The 19,814-nt window shown below is 42.5% G+C and overlaps 1 protein-coding gene across 1 annotated transcript in view; it reads left to right on the top strand.

Moving 5' to 3' along the window:
- The window catches only part of arhgap33 (Rho GTPase activating protein 33), a gene marked incomplete at its 3' end in the record, with an annotated part of 76,963 nt that extends 69,036 nt beyond the window's left edge, over positions 1-7,927 (top strand). Inside the window, 4 exon segments of the mRNA XM_080004897.1 lie at positions 1,436-1,629; positions 4,338-4,442; positions 4,898-5,134; positions 6,242-7,927. Coding sequence (XP_079861023.1) covers positions 1,436-1,629; positions 4,338-4,442; positions 4,898-5,134; positions 6,242-7,927 — 2,222 coding nt within the window.
- Positions 7,928-19,814: the final 11,887 nt, after the last annotated feature.

Genomic DNA, 19,814 nt, shown 5'->3' with positions numbered 1-19,814 from the left:
GCATGTTTGTGAAAAAGGTTAACCATGGCAGTCGGCACAGAAAACAACATACGAAGGCCGAACAATGAATCTTTTTGTTCTGTTTGGTGTTTGTCCTTGGCCTGTTTCCTTTTGTCGTCGTCACCTGAACTGTGCCGGAGCCTTAAAGTGTATTTTCTACGTGCAATCTATGATGGTTCAGAGAGAGAGACACTTTTGGGTACTATAAATTACATAATTTGCTTATATTAAGTGGTATGCCTATAATAAATACAAATATTAAAACATTCATAATTGTGACAAAGATACAGTATTTTAATGGAAATTCTACATTGAACTTATTTAACTGATCGACAGACCAATGTCTTTGTGGCCGGCGAATGCGTTTTGTTTAGAACAGCAGTGGAAGTGGAAGATTTCACATCTCCTGTGTTCCCGTCCACAAAGAGGTATGAGTTTCAAGTCCTAGAAGAGCAGAAGCTGAATGGGAAGATAGGTACTCCAACTCTGCATAGCTTGTTGTGGGCTATGTATTTCTTACTTAAAGAGAGTAGGATATTTGTTTCACAGTTTTAGCATGATGCTTTTTCGATGACTAGGTTCAACAAAGTCCAGACAAATGTATTATTAACAATTTAGTTTAAGAGAGGGAAAATGATCAGTATAAGATTTGTATCGGTAACAGCAGATACTCAAGGTTACGGTATTGGCATCGGACATGAAAAAGTGGTATTGAGTCATCCCTTATATTTATGCAATATTGTGCCACCCTATTGCACAAATACATGTACATCACTATACAAATAAAGTATTTATTACCCCCCCACGGCACACTGCTGTTTTTCATCAAAGTGTAATCATTTTATCCATCATTTCACAGGACCATACTTGTATCATGTATGTAACATAGTATCTTCAAAGCCTCGAAATGGACTATCCCATTGCTGTTGATGAGTTGAAGTTGTTGATCGACAATTTACGACTGAAGTGTTTTAGTTCTGTTTTAGATCTTTTTATTTCATAAAATGTAAGCCTTACTGCTGCCTTTTTATGTGTAGGCGATCGCGTCAACCTACTGAGGACCATGTTCCTCTTCTCTCGGCTGCTCCCATTAGGGGTTGCCACAACGGAACAAAGAACACGGACCTCAGTAGGTTGACGCGATTGCCTACACATAAAAGGGCAGCAGTAAGGCTTACATTTTATGGGGAAAAAAAACCCACAATTAAAACATTTCAGTTATATATTGTCGATCAGCAAATTGAACTCAACAGCAATGGGATAGTCCATTTTGAGGGCCATGTTCTTTAACTTTTTATAAATGTTTGTGTTTGTGTATTTCTTTGCTCCGTATATGCTTGCATATGTTTCTGTTCTCAGGGCACTCTTGTGAAAGAGAGTTGGTCTCAATCCTTTATTATGGTTGAATCAAACAAAATCTTGGCTTGTCCTCTAGGTCTTTCAGGTCTTACTGGAGCCCCCCTCACACCACATCAGCCACCTCCCCCTCCTCCTAAGAATCCTGCCCGCATGATGGCTCTGGTCCTGGCTGAGAGCGCCAACCAAGCCCTCCGTCACAAAGAAGCGCTGCCACCCTACAGACCCCCCCACACAGGTCTCAGACCCTTCTACACCAGTTCAATTAACCAGGTTGGTCTTTTCTTGTGGTTTTTGATTGAACTTCACAGAAACCCTTCAAGTAGATGTAATTCTCTAGCTAATGAACTCGTAGGCCAAATATTTAAGATCAACAGCTCACTGTGTACAAAGACATTAGTGCTCTAAATTGATGAAAATTAAGAATAGAATCATGCTTTGATCCCTTCAATGTTAATCATCTGCACAAAATAATTGAAGGGATATTATGGGGTTAGTACAACAATCCCATTCTGACTTTTAATTATGTTCAATAACTGTATTCAGGAGGTTTATTCGTCACATACATATACATACTTTAATACATATATGCAGTGAAATGTCAATGCAACGCACATGGTGATTACACACAATATGTCATAGACTGAAAACAGTAGCTACCTAAGAATTTCTACTTGACCAACTAACTGATTCGTTAAACGTAATGCAGTAAGTCGAATACTATAGAATAAAATAAAAATGTATATAATAAAATAAAATAGAATAGATAAAGGGAATAGGCTTATGTATATGGGATAGACTTATGTATATTGGATAGGCTAATTATGTATATACAGATATGTGCATTAAAGTGACATGTGAATAAAGTGAGGTAGTGTTTGTGAGATATACAGCACAGTATACAACAGTACGCTTTAGCAATACTGTAACACCGAACAACCCAGAACAGTGACACAGTATGCAGTACAGTATGCTACATACAGTACAGTAGGGTAGTGGAGCCTATGTGTGTGGCTCAGTGAGGACCCCTGGTGAGGTCGGCATTGACAGTTCTTATGGCTTGCGGGAAAAAACTCAGTTTGTCTCTCTGTTCTCGTGTGTGACTGCGGAGGCGCTTGCCTGACCGCAGCAGCTGGAACAGTCCGTTGTTGGGGTGGTGAGGATCCTTCATGATCCTGCAGGCTCTGCTACTACACCTCCTGGTGTTTAAGTCCTGCGGGGAGGGGAGTATATTTCCAGTGGTACGTTCAGCTGAACGCACCACCCTTTGCAGTACCCTGAGCAGTACAGTTCCCAAACCAGGCAGTGATGTTGCCTGTCAGGATGCTCTCCACTGCTCCACAGTAGAAGGACTTGAGGATCCTCACCGAGACCTGGAATTTCCTCAGCTGCCTGAGGTGGTAAAGACGCTGCCTCGCCTTTCTCACCAGAGTGTCTGTTTGTAAAGTCCATGTTAAGTCCTCTGTGATGTGGACTCCTAGGTACTTGAAGCTGGTCACCCCGTCGACAGAAGTCCCATTAATCACCAAGGGCGCATGCGTCCTCGGTTGTAATCCTCGCCTAAAGTCCACAATCAGCTCCTTAGTTTTGCTGACGTTCAGGTGGAGGCTGTTGTCCTGGCACCAGAGTGACAGGTCAGCCACCTCCTCGGGGTAGGCCTTCTCATCGTCGTCGGTGATCAGGGCCACGACAACGGTGTCGACAGCAAACTCGATGATGGTGTTGGAGCTGGACCTGGCCACACAGTCATGTGTGTACAGGGAGTACAGTAGGGGGCTGAGGACACAGCCCTGGGGGGGATCCTGTGTTCAGAGTAAGGGAGCTGGACATGTGCCTCCCCACCCTAACCACCTGGGGCCGGACTGAGAGGAAGTCCAGGATCCAGGCACACTGCAGTGTCCAAGCTCCTTCAGCTTGACAGCCAGTCTGGAGGGGACTATGGTATTGAAAGCTGAACTATAATCAATGAACAGCAATCTCACATAGGCCCCCTTCCGGCCATCCAGGTGCATGAGCCTGGTGTGCAGTACCTGGGAGACCGCGCCACCGTGGATCTGTTCTGCTTTACGCGAACGGCAACGGCTCCAAGGTACAGGGGAGGGAGGCGCTGATATAATCCTTAATCAGCCCCCCGAAACACTTCATGACCACCGAGGTGAGGGCCACCGGACGGTAATCATTCAGGCAGGCTGGAGAGGCGATCTTCGGGACAGGAACGACGGTGGACCTCTTGAAGCAGGACGGGACCACTGATTCAGCCAGGGAGATGTTGAATATTGTAGTGAACACCGGGGCTAGCTGGTTAGCACAGGTCTTCAGTACTCACCCAGATATGCCATCTGGGCCCGCAGCTTTCCTGGTGTTCACCCGCATCAGAGCCCTCCTGACATCATGCTCTGACACTGAGAGTGCGCGCTCTTCCCCAGTGGTGTAACTCCAATTAGCCGGCGAGCTTGCGGTGCTGTTGCCGGACTCAAACCGCGCATAAAAGGAGTTCAGTTCATTAGCTAGGGAGGTGTCACACTCGTGTGTCACACTCGTGACTGGGCAGGAGCTGCTCTTGTAGTTTGTTGTAGTCTGCAGCCCCTCCCACAAGCGTCTGGTGTCCCGTTGCTCCATCTGTAGCTCCACAGTCTCTCTGTACGTTCGTTTAGCGTCCTTCACCGCCCTCCGCAGATTGTATGACGCCGCTTTGTAATTTTCCATATTTCCGGATACAAGACCGTCGTTGTAAGCGGCCGTGCGAGCATTCAGAGCGCAGTGGATGGATTTATCCACCCACGGCTTCTGGTTTGGAAATATCCGAACTTGGGAACGATGCTGTCCGCTAACATAGCTATGAAGCTCACCGCTACGTCCGTAAACTCGCTGACGTCACTTTAACTTTTATACACTATTTGGGTGCATGCTAGAGGTGTTACCTCTCAGAAGCCCTTGCTCTTGAACGTCATGTTTGGTCTTTTGCTTGTCTTTGCTCACAGGATGTTGATCTTCATCAGCGATCCCTATCGGCTGATGCTCGAGATCTGCTGAGCAGCGCAGAGACCCGCCAGTTGTACTCCACTGTGTCACCGCACCCCACACCTGTATGTACTTTCATATGCAACCAGTGAACTTGTGTCTTCTGTACCATGATAACTATCTCTTTTTTCTTTTGTCATTTGTTTGTTTGTTTGTAGTTTTGTGTCATTTTCCTTATAACTGACCTCTGGGTTGTAAGGGCACTGAGGAAAGGACAATTCTTTTATAATATCTCTCTATGGGCCATTGGGTCTGGGACATGCACAGATAGACTAATAGACATGGATAGGCCAAAGTCCCATCTGACTTCCGGAAATATATATTAATGTAACTACTGACAAGGGATTGGTGAACTAAACGGGAAGTACATTTCTGAAATGACTAAAGAACTTGTAGGAATACAATCCCAACCAATGCTGGTCAATGTTTGGTTTCTTTCTGATCCATTAAAGCTCAGTTCACATCCATAGATCTAAAAAAAAAAAATCCAACATTATATCATCAACTTTTTACTTTGCAGGATATCGGGACACTGTCTTCAGGGACTTCAGTCTCTGATTCCGTAACCTCAGAAATATCTAGGGTCAGCTCCTCTGAAGACGACAACAACCCCAACCCGATCTACTCCAACCAGAACAAGAGCTCCAAACTATGCCCCTTCCAGTCTCAGCCGGGCCGGAAGAAGCCCCCCGCCTATGGTCGCCAGCTCTCCGCGCCTCACTTGCAGCGGAAAACCACTGCTGTTACTGCCAGTGCGGTCACTACGGCCTCCGTATCGGTCTCTACTCAAAACATCTGTACGACAACTAAGCACAGCGGGCCACAGCCTAGAAAAGATCTCCCTCTTCCATCACAGGCCGCATTCCTCTCCCACTCCTCTGCCCTCTCCCAGCCCCAAGACAGCCAACCGTTTCACCCCCATGTGCACCACTCCAAGTCAGAAAGCTCTCCTCTCTCCCAAATCCACTTGCCCCAGACAGGTCGTCCAAAAGTGCCCCCCAAACCCGTAGACTTAGTGGCTCCCATATTAGACCCACTTTATCAAAGAATCAGAGATGTGCCCCTCCGAGTGGCATCAGGACCTCAAAGAAAGCAGCGTCCTCAGGCAAAATCCAACCTTCGCCGCTCTCTGGACTCAGGGAGGGTTACTCATGTGGTTGAACTGCCCCAGGCTCAGACCGCTTTGGTCCGGGCATTCTCTGAGCGTTTGAGTAGTGCCCCAGACCGGCTTGCGAGGTACCATGCTGCTCAGGCTGCCAGGCAACCGGTCCCTGTCTGTCCTCCCCGACTGGCTGGAACTCTGGTAAGTCACTGTTATTTTCAATGCTTAGAATTTAACTTGTACTGTAGAAACTGGTTTATCCTAACCTCACCTATCCAAACATACCAGTCACAAAAACCAGTGCAAAATAATTGTTGAGTGTCAAATACGTATTTAAAACTTTATGGATCCCCATTAATACTCATTTTATGAGAACGGGCTGTTACATTTCATCATGTTTCAGATATCTATCTTTCAGAATAATTTGATTTGGTCAAATCTTAGAAAATGCAATGAAACCATCCCTCATTTCATGACTAAATCCAAATGTGCATGTCCACTCCAGGGTCATGACAATTATTATTCAATTCATTTTAAGTTCTTCAAGCTATATAGATTTATTTTATATATTATTACTAATCTTTAATTACTTGAAAGTAACTCAAGTTTTGAGTTGTAGACTTCCAAAATTATACGTAATAACGTAATTATAAATAATAAGTCCTACCTACACAGAAATTACAGGTGATATGCCATTTCTTATGTCTTTGATTCAAGAGAGGATTTTTTTGCATTCTTCTTGACTAGCACTCTTGTTCCTAGGCTTCGACAGCCCAACCCCACTTTCCACGAGCCAACATGAAGCCAAATGAACATGACAAAATAGAGAACCTCTACTATGAGATAGGGGGTGCAGAGTGTGAGGACCCCTCTGGACCCCCCAGCTATACCAGACACTCCTACCTGAACATTAAGCTGGATTTAGAAGGGAACATACACACTGTGCCCCAGCCCCAGCCGTTCCCCCACAGCAGTTCTCCTTCCCACATCTTCCATAGTGGCCGAGGTCAGCCGTGGCCCTCCGAGATGACCGCCTTCCCCGTCTCTCGTGGCCATGGGCCGCAGCCCCAGCAGAGAGTCTCCTCATCCGTAAAACAGATTACATGCAGCGAAATGCACCCGTTGTTCACCTCATCCTTCAGTCCTCTCTTCGCCATACCATCTGATGCGTCTTCCTCCCATGGTTTCACTCCCTCGTCGCACAGAGGATGCCACGGCCGCCTCTCACATCTTCCTCACCACCATCACCCGCAGCACCCCGCCCCACTGCACCCTTACTTTGAAAACGGCAGGGTGTGTTACCGCAGCATGCGACAGGATGGGACCCACAAGGTGCTCGCAAGCACAGAGTCCCGCAAAGGCCATCAGTCTGCATCCCAAAATCACCGGCATCTCCATTATCAGAGTCGGGATGGGTGGCCCGTTAAACCGGTGCAGCCAATCTACGTTAATTACCCCTTCACCTCCTTTCCTCCCCCCACCAGTCAAAATTGGGCCAACAGTGACCTGGACTCCCCCAGCGACCAATCTCCACCTTTCAGTTCCCCGAGTAAGGACCTTCCTTCTCCTTTGTCGCCCACCTCCTCTCGCTCCACGCCAAGCCCCTTAGTCGGTAGTTCAGATTCAACTCCCACCAATCCACAAGCGCACCAACTGAATGAGTCTTCCTTTGGAACAGCAGCCTGTTACCCTTCCCGTCCAGCCGCTGGGAACGCTGCAAATGCTGAAAGGGGGGAAAAGAATGAGGAAGCGGAGCAAGAGGTGGTGGCAGGAAGTGGGGACTCCACCCAGCCTTTGTCGGGCCAGGACATTGCTGCTCTGTTGATGGTAAAGTTGACAGAAGAGGAGGATAGGGAGGAAATGGAAGCTGGAGGGCCCCGTCCTCTAGCCTTATCCCCCTACCACTCCTCCACTCACCGCCAATTCCAGCAGCAACACCCCCCCAATCCCTACACTCCTCTTCCCCAAGATCTGTCTCTGCACCTTCTTCCTCCCTGCTCAGTAGTGCCGCCCTCAGGCCGCTCCTCCCAGCAAGCAGGGGCCACACGTCACTGCTCTTTAGGGACGAGCCAGTCCTACCTCCAGGCGTTTGACGTCTTGCCGTCTCCCGAACAGGTCTTAAGGCCCCAGCGGGATTCAAATCAGTGGTCTCACATGTTTCCCCACAGGGGGGCAGGCTCCAGCAGCCAGGACCCGCTCTATCCATCCCACTGCTCCTCCTGCCCCCCACAACCCTCTGCTGTGCTGTCTGGACACACTAACGTTGACCCCACAGGTTACTTTCCAACCCAGCACCAGCCCCAACCTTTAGCAGGGCCATACCTGCCTCCCCAGGCCCAGTATTCTCCCAAAAGTGACCTGGTTCCAGAGACCCCTTCTCTAAGAGGCCTTGCAAGACAGAGAAGTGTACCTGGAACCAACTGGAGCCAGACCAGATCCTACTGCTGAAGAAACTTAAATTCATCATGGGTCGCTGAACGGTTGAAGCACAAGCCTTGCAAAGATTTATCTGCTTTCTTTGGCAGGGAAGAGTACCCGATCCCCCAAAAAAAAATCACTTACCACTGCCGATTAAGCAACATTCCAAAATGAATCTTATGGTTTCCTGATCTGCCAACACAATAACTCGTTGGAATTGTGTCTTGTAAGTACTACGTGATGGTACGACAACTTTGCAGTTTTAATATGGGTACATGGACACTGGTTTTAAAAAAGAATACCCTTGGTGAAAATCTGGGCATCAAGTTTCCTCCTTTTTGATGTTTGTCTGCCTATGCAGTAGACATAAGCAAAAATAGTCCTTAACATGAAATATCCCTGCTTTATTTTATGAAGTTAAAGATTTGTGTAGATAGAAGCTAGACTAGTCATTAGCCTTTGGCTTGGCAACAAGGCTTCCACTTTAATAATAGACTTGCTTGACTCTAATTAATGTAAAGTTTGTGTTTTTGTTTTTTTGGAAATATCAATCAATATGGAGTATAAAATGTAGAGTTACTGTCTTGTGTCTCTCTTCTCCATCGCAAGAGTGCCCGTCACTCTGCCTCTCAGTTTTTCTCCCATATGTCTTTTTGTGTGGACCCCTCCCTCTCAACTGACTCCTCTTTTCTCCCCCAGCCTTAACCAACTATGCAACAGATTCTCTCTCACAAGCACATGAAGAACGTCCTGTTTTCTCCCATAAGAACATGAAAAATAAACCTTTTTTTTTACGAACCCTGGCGTAGCACAGATGCTATTCATGATCTAGCGTTCACATGTGAAGGTGTTCATGTTAATAGAAAACATTCCACCAATGGAAGGGGCCAATCTGGAAGAAACTTACCCGGACAAAACCGCCTTATAACCGAAATAATGCATTCCACGCAGGCGGTACTAAAAAGTCAGATTGTACAACACTTTAGGCCAAATCATACACTGGAAGTCATTCTGTGGGTCAACTGTGATACATCAAGACGATTGCTCAGTATGGTCGCCTGTCGATATTAACTAGTAGTTGTCCCTGAAGTTGTGCTCTAACAGAATTGCCGTTGTGACCTCATATATATATATATATATATATATATATATATATATATATACACACACACACCTTCTCCATTTGTGCCTGTGAAACATACACACTGTTAAACACTTGGGGTGTGTGTGTGTGTGTGTGTGTGTGTGTGTGTGTGTGTGTGTGTGTGCCACTGGAAAAACAGTGGTGGTTAGAATTGAATGCAAGCTCAATAATGGCTGTTAACGTACAGTGGGGCAAAAAAGTATTTAGTCAGCCACCAATTGTGCAAGTTCTCCCACTTAAAAAGATGAGAGAGGCCTGTTATTTTCATCATAGGTATACCTCAACTATGAGAGACAAAATGAGAAAAGAAATCCAGAAAATCACATTGTATGATTTTTAAAGAATTTATTTGCAAATTATGATGGAAAATAAGTATTTGGTCAATAACAAAAGTTAATCTCAATACTTTGTTATATACCCTTTGTTTGCAATGACAGAGGTCAAACGTTTTCTCTAAGTCTTCACAAGGTTTTCACACACTGTTGCTGGTATTTTGGCCCATTCCTCCATGCAGATCTCCTCTAGAGCAGTGATGTTTTGGGGCTGTCGCTGGGCAACACGGACTTTCAACTCCCTCCAAAGATTTTCTATGGGGTTGAGATCTGGAGGCTGGCTAGGCCACTCCAGGACCTTGAAATGCTTCTTGCAGGGGATGGTAGCTCAGGCGGTAGAGCTGGTGGTCTAGTGATCTAAAGGTTGCTGGTTCGATCCCAGGCTCCTCCTGCTAGCATGCTGTAGTGTCCTTGAGCAAGACACTTAACCCCTAATTGCTCCTGATGGCTGCGTCCGTCGGTGATTGAACAATTGTAAGTCGCTTTGGATAAAAGCGTCTGCTAAATGTAATGTAATGTAATTCTTACGAAGCCACTCCTTCGTTGCCCGGGCGGTGTGTTTGGGATCATTGTCATGCTGAAAGGCCCAGCCACGTTTCATCTTCAATGCCCTTGCTGATGGAAGGAGGTTTTCACTCAAAATCTCACGATACATGGCCCCATTCATTCTTTCCTTTACACGGATCAGTCGTCCTGGTCCCTTGGCAGAAAAACAGCCCCAAAGCATGATGTGTCCACCCCCATGCTTAACAGTAGGTATGGTGTTCTTGGGATGCAACTCAGCTTTCTTTCTCCTCCAAACATGACAAGTTGAGTTTTTACCAAAAAGTTATATTTTGGTTTCATCTGACCATATGACATTCTCCCAATCCTCTTCTGGATCATCCAAATGCTCTTTAGCAAACTTCAGACGGGCCTGGACATGTACTGGCTTAAGCAGGGGGACACGTCTGGCACTGCAGGATTTGAGTCCCTGGCGGCGTAGTGTGTTACTGATGGTAGCCTTTGTTACTTTGGTCCCAGCTCTCTGCAGGTCATTCACTAGGTCCCCCCGTGTGGTTCTGGGATGTTTGCTCACCGTTCTTGTGATCATTTTGACCCCACGGGGTGAGATCTTGCGTGGAGCCCCAGATCGAGGGAGATTATCAGTGGTCTTGTATGTCTTCCATTTTCTAATAATTGCTCCCACAGTTGATTTCTTCACAACAAGCTGCTTACCTGTTGCAGATTCAGTCTTCCCAGCCTGGTGCAGGTCTACAATTTTGTTTCTGGTGTCCTTTGACAGCTCTTTGGTCTTGGCCATAGTGGAGTTTGGAGTGTGACTGTTTGAGGTTGTGGACAGGTGTCTTTTATACTGATAACCAGTTAAAACAGGTGCCATTAATACAGGTAACGAGTGGAGGACAGAGGAGCCTCTTAAAGAAAAAGTTACAGGTCTGTGAAAGCCAGAAATCTTGCTTGTTTGTAGGTGACCAAATACTTATTTTACCGAGGTTTAATTGGTTATTTTACCAATTAATTCATTAAAAATCCTACAATGTGATTTCCTGGATTCTTTCCCCCCATTCTGTCTCTCATAGTCGAAGTGTAGCTATGATGAAAATTACAGGCCTCTCTCATCTTTTTAAGTGGGAGAACTTGCACAATTGGTGGCTGACTATTTTTACAGATTATAGAGCTTATTGTGCGTGATCACCGGGTGTCATGACATTTCACTGCATATATGTATGACCGTATGTATATGTATGTGACAAATAATCTCTTGAACTTGAACTTGACTCAATATTTTTTTGCCCCACTGTATGTCTTATTCACCCTTATCTATTTTTAGGCTATTACAGTATCTGAACTGTTTGCTGGTTCAAACTCAAACATGTAAAGAACTCACTTTCTGGAGTGCTCTCTCTAGATAGATAGATAGATAGATAGATAACTAACTACAAGCCACAGGAAAAGCTAAGCTTCATGGCTCTCTGTGATAATGCATATTAACAATAAATGTTTACATTTTGTGTGTGTGCGTGAGACTCCATGTGTGTGTATATATGAATACCTCTCTTCCTACCTATGCATTTGCTTTGCTGTAAGTGGAAGCTGAAAAAAAACGTATTGTGCATGACAGCACTTGCTTTCAGGCGGTCATAACGGTGAGACTATGTTCATATGCGGAAGTGTGAATAAACGCTGCTGGCTCAATAGGAGATTAATGGCTCATTTGTGTTATTTTGAAAAACCTATTTAGCAAGATTTTGATACATACCAAGGTTCTAATGTGAAACTAATTCTGTTAGAATTACAGGTTTTGTGACATATCACAATAAATACTCATTGATTGGTATTCATGACAGTATATAGTTTGAAAATGCTATCTTAGTGTTTTTAAGATGCAAAAAATTGCCTTCAACGTAAACTTTTACATCCAAAATGATCTAAATAAGCCCCAGAATGGTTTCTGACAGTCCAGGACCCGCTGCTGCTTGGGGGCTGATTGCATAAGAAAGTCTTGCAGAGCAGCTGCATCACTTTTATGATATTCAAACCACTGTCTTATAATTGAAGATGTGACCTTTTTAATCAACAATTTCCTCATCTTTGGCGGGTAACTCCTGTTCACTTTCGCTTAAGTGCTCCTTGTAGGCTGTCAGAGGTAGGCTTGCAGCACTATCTGAAATGAATGTCATCTTCGTCAATAAGTGTCATTTTCATTGACTTTTAATGAAATGGATTAAAATGAATGAATGTCCGTACCCTCACATTATGGAAAGTACAATGAAATGCAAATTCTTGCGTGCAAAGTCCTTGAAGTGTCATGTTACCAAGCTTTTGCTGTATAAATATTAAAGTACCCAAATATTTGAAATCATGATTGAAGCAAGGATCTTTAGGCTATGATGATAATAAATATAGCTGCGGGGTTCAGGGTAGTTGGACCTTCGTTAAAGTTCAATGGATGAGAGTGCTTTGGCTGTCTGTTCCAGTGTGTGCGATCAGAGTCCGGGTGCCTCGCGATCTAGTCGGCAGAGACACATCACCTGCACTAAGCAGTCACTGAAAGAAAAGAGACCAAATATAAAAACTCAGCCACGTTAAGTCAAACCAATCGGCACCGATCAGTCCGATCCGGTGCAGGTGCGCCGACGCCGGAAGGAGCCAGCACTGAGTCCCGCAGCACGACGCCTGACCACGCCCCCTCGTCTGTCACAAGGATATATAATTAAATAAAGTGTGTGTAGTGTGTGTCTACACATTTTTGTTGTAACAAATCTTTGAGGCACCTGGAAGGAAACACAAACATAATGAAAATATTTCAAAACATACACAAATGTTTCTTGTACTATGTTATTGCTTATGGTTATTGGTACCAATAATTATTGTTAAGGATATTTGTATACGTTGATATCTCTGTAATGTCTATAAATTCCGACAGTGATGTTATTGGGTTTTTATTTTGTAGAACTTACTCTGGTGTGTGTCAGTTGTCCTCAGAAGCGTTTATATTTACAAATGATGTTTAATATGCTGCGCTTTGATTAATCCAATTGTCTTCTGGTAATATTTTAACTACTTTTTTTTCAAACATACCTATCGCTTTGTAACTTTGTATGGTTAACAGTTTGTGTCCTATATTCCTTTGGTTAAAGTCTAATTGTGACTTTATCTGTGTCACTAGACTGCAGCGCTATCATGTGATCTGATCACTCAACTTGCACATGCGCGCTGTGCATGGCTGATCACAAACTCCATTCACAATACTGAACCAATCTGGATGAAACTTGACCGATGTCATGTTGGAACTGCCCTGAAATACACATCTTGCTCTGATTGTCTGTGGGTTCGTCGGATCTATGACATCCATAAAGTTCTGACGTCAGTCACATCTGCACATGCCCCCATCTTGGTGAGGACTCGGTTGTTGACCAACCAGTAGACTCCAATGCTATTATGTGAGCTGTGCGAGCCGTCTTTTGCACATTCGCGCGTGTTGCGGTGATGACAGAAAATGGAGTTTATTATTTAATTATTCCACAATAATGGACCATCTGGATCAAACTTTGACGATGGCATGTCAGGACCGCCCCGAATACACATTTTATTCATTTTCTCGGAGTGCAGCTGATCCATGACATCCATAGACTAATGACGTCAGTTTTATCATTAATAATAGCTTCGAGGAGGGACCCATAACAAGAATAGTTTAATGAAGGCGTCTTTCAAGTGTTTTCCACGGAGCACTGGACTAGAGTTGACCCCAACGGCGCTTCGTTTCCGCTGTATGATGTCATCAACAAGCGATGCCGACGAATCAGGGACGCCCTTAATATTCGCCTCAAATTCTTTGTGTATTTATTTTATTTAAAGTTACATAAGGCACTGTCCCCGCTTTAAATCTGGTAGCTGCAAAAAGCATGGTAAACTGCTAATAAGTGCTATTAGTAACACTTATACAGCCTTATTAACATATAATACGATCATAGTTCACTGTTACTAAGTGCATAGTTAACTGCTAATAAATGCTGTTATTAACACTTATATAATGTTATTAGCACAATAATAATGTTTAATATCGCTGCAGGCAGCAATACGATGGGTCCACCTTATTTGTTTTATGTATTAAGTATTACAGTTTTCTTTGTTCTATGTGAAATGCATCACAATTCACCTAACGTATAAATGAATGAATCTAACGTTTATGACATTACGTATGAAGTATTTCCATTTCAGCCAGACGTCAAACATTGACTTTAATTTGTACTTTTGACATGAGCGTATGAGACAGTCAGTTCTAATAATAGTTCTAAACAGCTGAGTTGGTCTTAATATGGTTTTTAAGTTCAAAAGTAGATTCATGAGTAAACCAGGACAACAAATGACAAAACAAGTTAGATAATTGTTTTATCGAACAGTTGTCCAAAACAGCTGGACAAAATCATCAAACAAATATCACAGTATTTATAAAGATCACATGTCAAATAAAGAATTCATATTATTAAAATGGCAATCTTAAGAATAAGAAAATTATTAAAAATGGTCAACTTGTATGAAATTGTCAAAGCAAACAGTGTTTTTACTAAAGAAAACAATGTTTAGGAAGTGAATTTTTATAACGACAGCTTGATATTTTTAAGCCATCTTAAGAAAGGTAAATAAAGAAATTATTCACTATTCATTTTTTTTTTTTTTACTATTTTCTCTAACTTGGTAATTTCAATCACCATATTGTTGATGCTGTCCTATCAACCTGAGTCCTGAACCTGTAATATCGAGGTGCCCCGCGCTGAGCACACGCTGCTACGTGTATGGGCACTTGGCACTCACGCCGGGTGCGGGGTCTCCTCGTGCTCCCTGGGACTGGGTCATGCTCCTCGGGACTGGGCCTCGGGGTGGCTCCACGGCCCTCTGGCTTCTCTGGGGGCCCGGGGGTCTTCTGTGGCTGCAGGGCAGGGTACTCGGGTTTTTCCTGCAGCCGTAGGGTGTCCACAGGGCTGCGGAGTTCAGGGGGGCTTTGTGGCCCCTTCCGCTGCTTGGAGGCGCCGCGACATATTACCGACCTTCTACACCAATACCAATGGGAATAAGTCATGTACACTCACCGGTGGAAATCTTACACACACAGACACACACACACACACAGACACACACACACACACACACACACACACAGACACAGGCGGTCCCATCATACACACTCCCACCACCACACCTGCTTCAAGTGCACCCCAGCACCCTCCTGGTTGCATTCCTCTCCTTTCCTCCCTCATTTGCTGCCATAATAATGACAGGAAGAGGCGACGTGACCAGTTGTGGTTCCAGTTTTCCTAGACCTAATTCACTTTTTTTCAATACATGTTGTCATCCAATGTTCATGTTTTTATGTAAATGTTGTTTGTTTCTATGTTTATTTGTCTCACCGTGGTGATTCTCCCCCTCTTGGAGTAGTGATCAGTTGTTTATAGACCCAAACATGATAGATAGTTCTCCAAAGAGCGGCTTTGGTGGTGGTTCTCCATAACCAAAAACTGTGCTTTGTCATTCTACAGGTCATCCACAGGACAGAGTTATTGCAGCAGTTGTTTATAATTTAAGAATTAATAAAAAAGTTGCATTGCAGGTTGAGAACTTGAACTCCACTTGCAGACTAACTCTGTCCTAGATGCAATGGCATAAAATACTCTGTGTTGTATGCCCAGCATGCTGACAGCACAGGTCAAAAATAAATAATAATAAAAAAATAAATTGTTGATGCTGTACCTGACACGGAAGTAGCCACCTGTGATAAATTGTAGTTGGATCACGGAAATGTTTGTCGTTCAGTTGGAAATTGTGTTTGACCAAGTAACGGCGCATGACAGACATTGTAATAGTTACTGTAACCTTAGTACTTCATTTTATTTTTAAAATAAAATAATATTGTGACTGACCTTGACGACTGGATTTTTGGACAATGGCTTCTTTATTGTTTTTGATTTTTGGCATCTGTAACAATAACAAAAATAACTTTTGTAATTATTTTTCAAAACAATAACAATAAATACATTTAATAAAAAAATTATAAATACATGTTATTTGTAATTACCACTTTATTGTTCAATTTCTGTTAATAATGTACAATTTGAAAATTCAGTTTTATAGATTACTTTCTATATGTCTATATGTCTATATTGTAATGGAGACAATATTAATTGTTTATTGTTAGAGAAATTAAAGGGTCGCTTTAATCTGCAGTTTGTCAATCGGTGGTCTTAAATATAGAGGCAGACAGACGTTGGTTTTACTTGTACAAGGGTTGGAACAGAGATGTGCTCTCGAGCAGCTCTCTGAATCAACAGATTATTTTGGGAAGTCAGAAACAGAATATAGTCATTTTGACGTCACAGATTCGTACGTGTTCAAGATAAGGTGAACTCTGTGACAAGTGAAGTAGAGGATGTTTTTCTCGCTCTCCGCCTCTGTGTCGCGGTGAGGCCTAAACACTGATAGCTGTGTCTAGACTCCAAGGCTGGGATGTCTGTGGGAATGAACACTGTGCTGAAAATAAATATATGTGACTGGGGTTATATGAGGTTGTGTTCTTCATTATGTGTGTGCATATATGTTTATGTGATTACATAGATTTAGATATATTGTGACATCATATTGTTACATTCCACCCTTTTATTCACATAAAGAGATAGTAATGATAATAAAATAAACATTATAAAACGTAAATATTGAAACATGATTATATAATAATTCTTAAAAAGTTATAAATGCTTAATGATTATTAAAATGAATGACATTATAATAAATGCTTAAACTGATTATGTAATAAACTCTTGAAATGAATGACATTATAATAAATGCTTAAAATGATTATGTAATAAACTCTTAAAATTAATCACATTATAATAATTGCTTAAAATGATTATGTAATAAACTTTTCAAATTAATCACATTATAATAAAACACTAAAACATCAGTGGTGCTAATTCACGAAGGTTCAAAACACCATGTCACAACTGTGTGGGATACAAAATCAGGCAAAGTATAAAATAGTCAATTACATGCAGGAGTCGTTATTAGAGGTGTCACAAACGTAACATATAGGGTTGTCAAAAGGGATGGCAACAAAGTTCTTAATGATTTGGGTGGTCAAGTGGCGTAGTAATGGTATTATACAAACCAAACAAGTACATAATAAAGCGAGGATGGCGACAGTAAGAGTGAGCAGTGCTATGTGTCGTAGTGCCGGGAACATATATTTTATTAAGAATGAATGAAGAAGAAGAATCTTTAATTGTCACACAGCACACCACACTACAGCACATGCACGCACACACACACACATGCTTTTGGATGGTGGCCGGTGAAATGAGGCCTCTGCATTTAACCCATCCTTGGCTTGTCCTTCCTCCGGGGGCACAGCCAGGAGCAGTGGACAGCATTCATGGACGTGCCCGGGGACCTGGTGACGAGTGTCCATCGCTGGTCGACGATGATGTGTGCATGTTTTTTGGTGGGGGTCCGGACTGACATTAGGTGGAGGAAACCCCATGTGAGCACGGGGAGAACATGAGGCAACAGTGTAATCCACTGCGCCACCGTGCCACCTGTGGTTGGGGTAGTATTCTCAGGACGGTAGAGTATGTGAAGTAAAGTATGATTATGGACAATGTATATGGGGACAATAACAATTATAGCAATGGTGAGTAGGAAACAAACAGTGCCACGTAGGCCACAAAACCCTATAAGGCGGAAAGGGTGCCATGGCCACAGATGTGGTTGACGTGGTTCGATCGGGTGAGCAGCGTTTGATGTACACTCACGTTGTCTCCTCAGCGATTACCTAGAGGAGAGTGGGAACTTTCTTACAGTGGGAGGCGTGAACCCAGGAGGCTCGGCTTCGACCTTGAGGCTGGTGTTGGTGACAAGCAGGACTTAGGATGGGAGTCCAGGTACAGATCCAGGGGAGTTCCGGGTGGTAACATAGGATGCAAAGAATTACATTGATTAGCATCATACGATGGTGGTGCTGATGGCTTTCCCTGTCTCTTTCCCTGATCCCTGTCTCTCTGTCCCTTTCCCTCTCCCTGCTTCTTATCTTTTTTCTTTTCTCTTTTATTAGCTTCCTCTACCCACTCTCCAAAAGCTCTCTAATCGGCCTTGTAGCTTCTCTTGTTCTTTTCTCTGTTTTGTAATTTAACTTTCAGCTGCTTTAGCTGATTTAAACTAAAGCTCCCTCCTGTGGGAAAAAGCTTTCCCATTCTACCAAATTTATCACTGTTCTTTCATCTTTTCCTTTCATATACTTATAGGATTCTTTTGATTCCCTAACTTGTTGATCCTTTTGTAGGGCTTTATTCTTTATGGTACCCATGGTGATCTCCGCCGACAGTGGCTTTTTCTTGCAGTCCCGAACTGCTTTAGCTATTTTCAGTACTATCTCCGCCGACTGTGGCTTTTCCTATTTTCAGTACTATCTCCGCCGACTGTGACATTTTATATTTTCAGTACTCTCTCAGCCGACTGTGGCTTTTTCTTGGAGTCCCGGACTGTTAAAGCTACTTAGGCTATTTCTAGTACTATCTCCACTGACTGTGGCTTTTTATTTTATTTTATTTTTTTATAGTTTTTATTTCATTTTATTTTTATATTTTATACAGTCATCAATATATTTCCAGGTTTCTTCTGAACTTCAGTTGAAAATTTGAGAAAAAAATAACCAATGTCTTCACTTTAGAGAACAAAAAAAAAAAATAATAATAAAAAGTCTGTATCATAAAATAAATCCTGAATTTAGATCTAATATTACATTTTAAAATTGTTTAATTACAAATCTTGTTTCCCACCATAAAACATCTGTCTTACCTAATCAGGAACATAGATTGAGGCAGCGCCCTGGAGTCCCACCGAAGGACGGTCCTTCAAATGAGGGTTTTAGTCTATGCCGGCTCTGTCGCCGATGGTCCCCCTGAACGCACGCAATATATGTGACTGGGGTTATATGAGGTTGTGTTCTTCATTATGTGTGTGCATATATGTTTATGTGATTACATAGATTTAGATATATTGTGACATTATATTGTTACATTCCACCCTTTTATTCACATAAAGAGATAGTAATGATAAAAAAGTAAACATTATAAAATGTAAATATTGAAACATGATTATATAATAATTCTTAAAAAGTTATAAATGCTTAATGATTATGTAATAAACTCTTGAAATGAATGACATTATAATAAATGCTTAAAATGATTATGTAATAAACTCGTCATAATCATTAATAATAATTTGTCAATATCACAAACACTCTCTGCCTTTTCATTACAGTTTGTTAAATTTAGGTGTAGAAAAATGTTTATACATGACGTTTATTACAAAAAAAAGCCTTATTGTTCATTTTAAACTATATCTTGTGATTATTATATCCTACCTTTTTGCATTGAAGTACATCTGGAGTCTTAGTGATGGTTGATGTTGTGTCTCGTATACGTAAATTATGACGGTTTACGATTGTATTCTTATTTATGTAATTTATTTGTGAAGTTGAGTTGAGTTTTTTACTTGGATAACATTTTCAGTAAGTTACGTTACATGAAATATGAAAAACATTGCTCTGTGAGTAATTACCATTGCACTACTTTTATTTTCACGACGCCTCACTGGATTTTGAACGCATCACTCAGTTGAACATTTCAATGTTTGAGTGGACACGCTGACAAACTTTTAATTACTACTTTTTATTCTATTTTTCATTAACCGGCAAAGTGATGTGGACCATGGATTCAAAATATCAATCGAACAGACCTACTAACATCTACCAGGTAAGAAGCTTTATAAATACACACGTAAATCGATAGTTTGGTAACGTGAAAAAACTCAGTGACCAAGTTCACCCCACACACGGTCCAACTCGACATTCTCAATCGGAATCTGGACATTTGTAGTGACTATTATGATG

This window comes from Zeus faber (assembly GCF_960531495.2).
Source record: "Zeus faber genome assembly, chromosome: 8".
NCBI classification, from domain to species: domain Eukaryota; kingdom Metazoa; phylum Chordata; class Actinopteri; order Zeiformes; family Zeidae; genus Zeus; species Zeus faber.
Note: the sequence above shows the minus strand (reverse complement) of the source record. Positions and strands in the feature narration are given on the sequence as shown.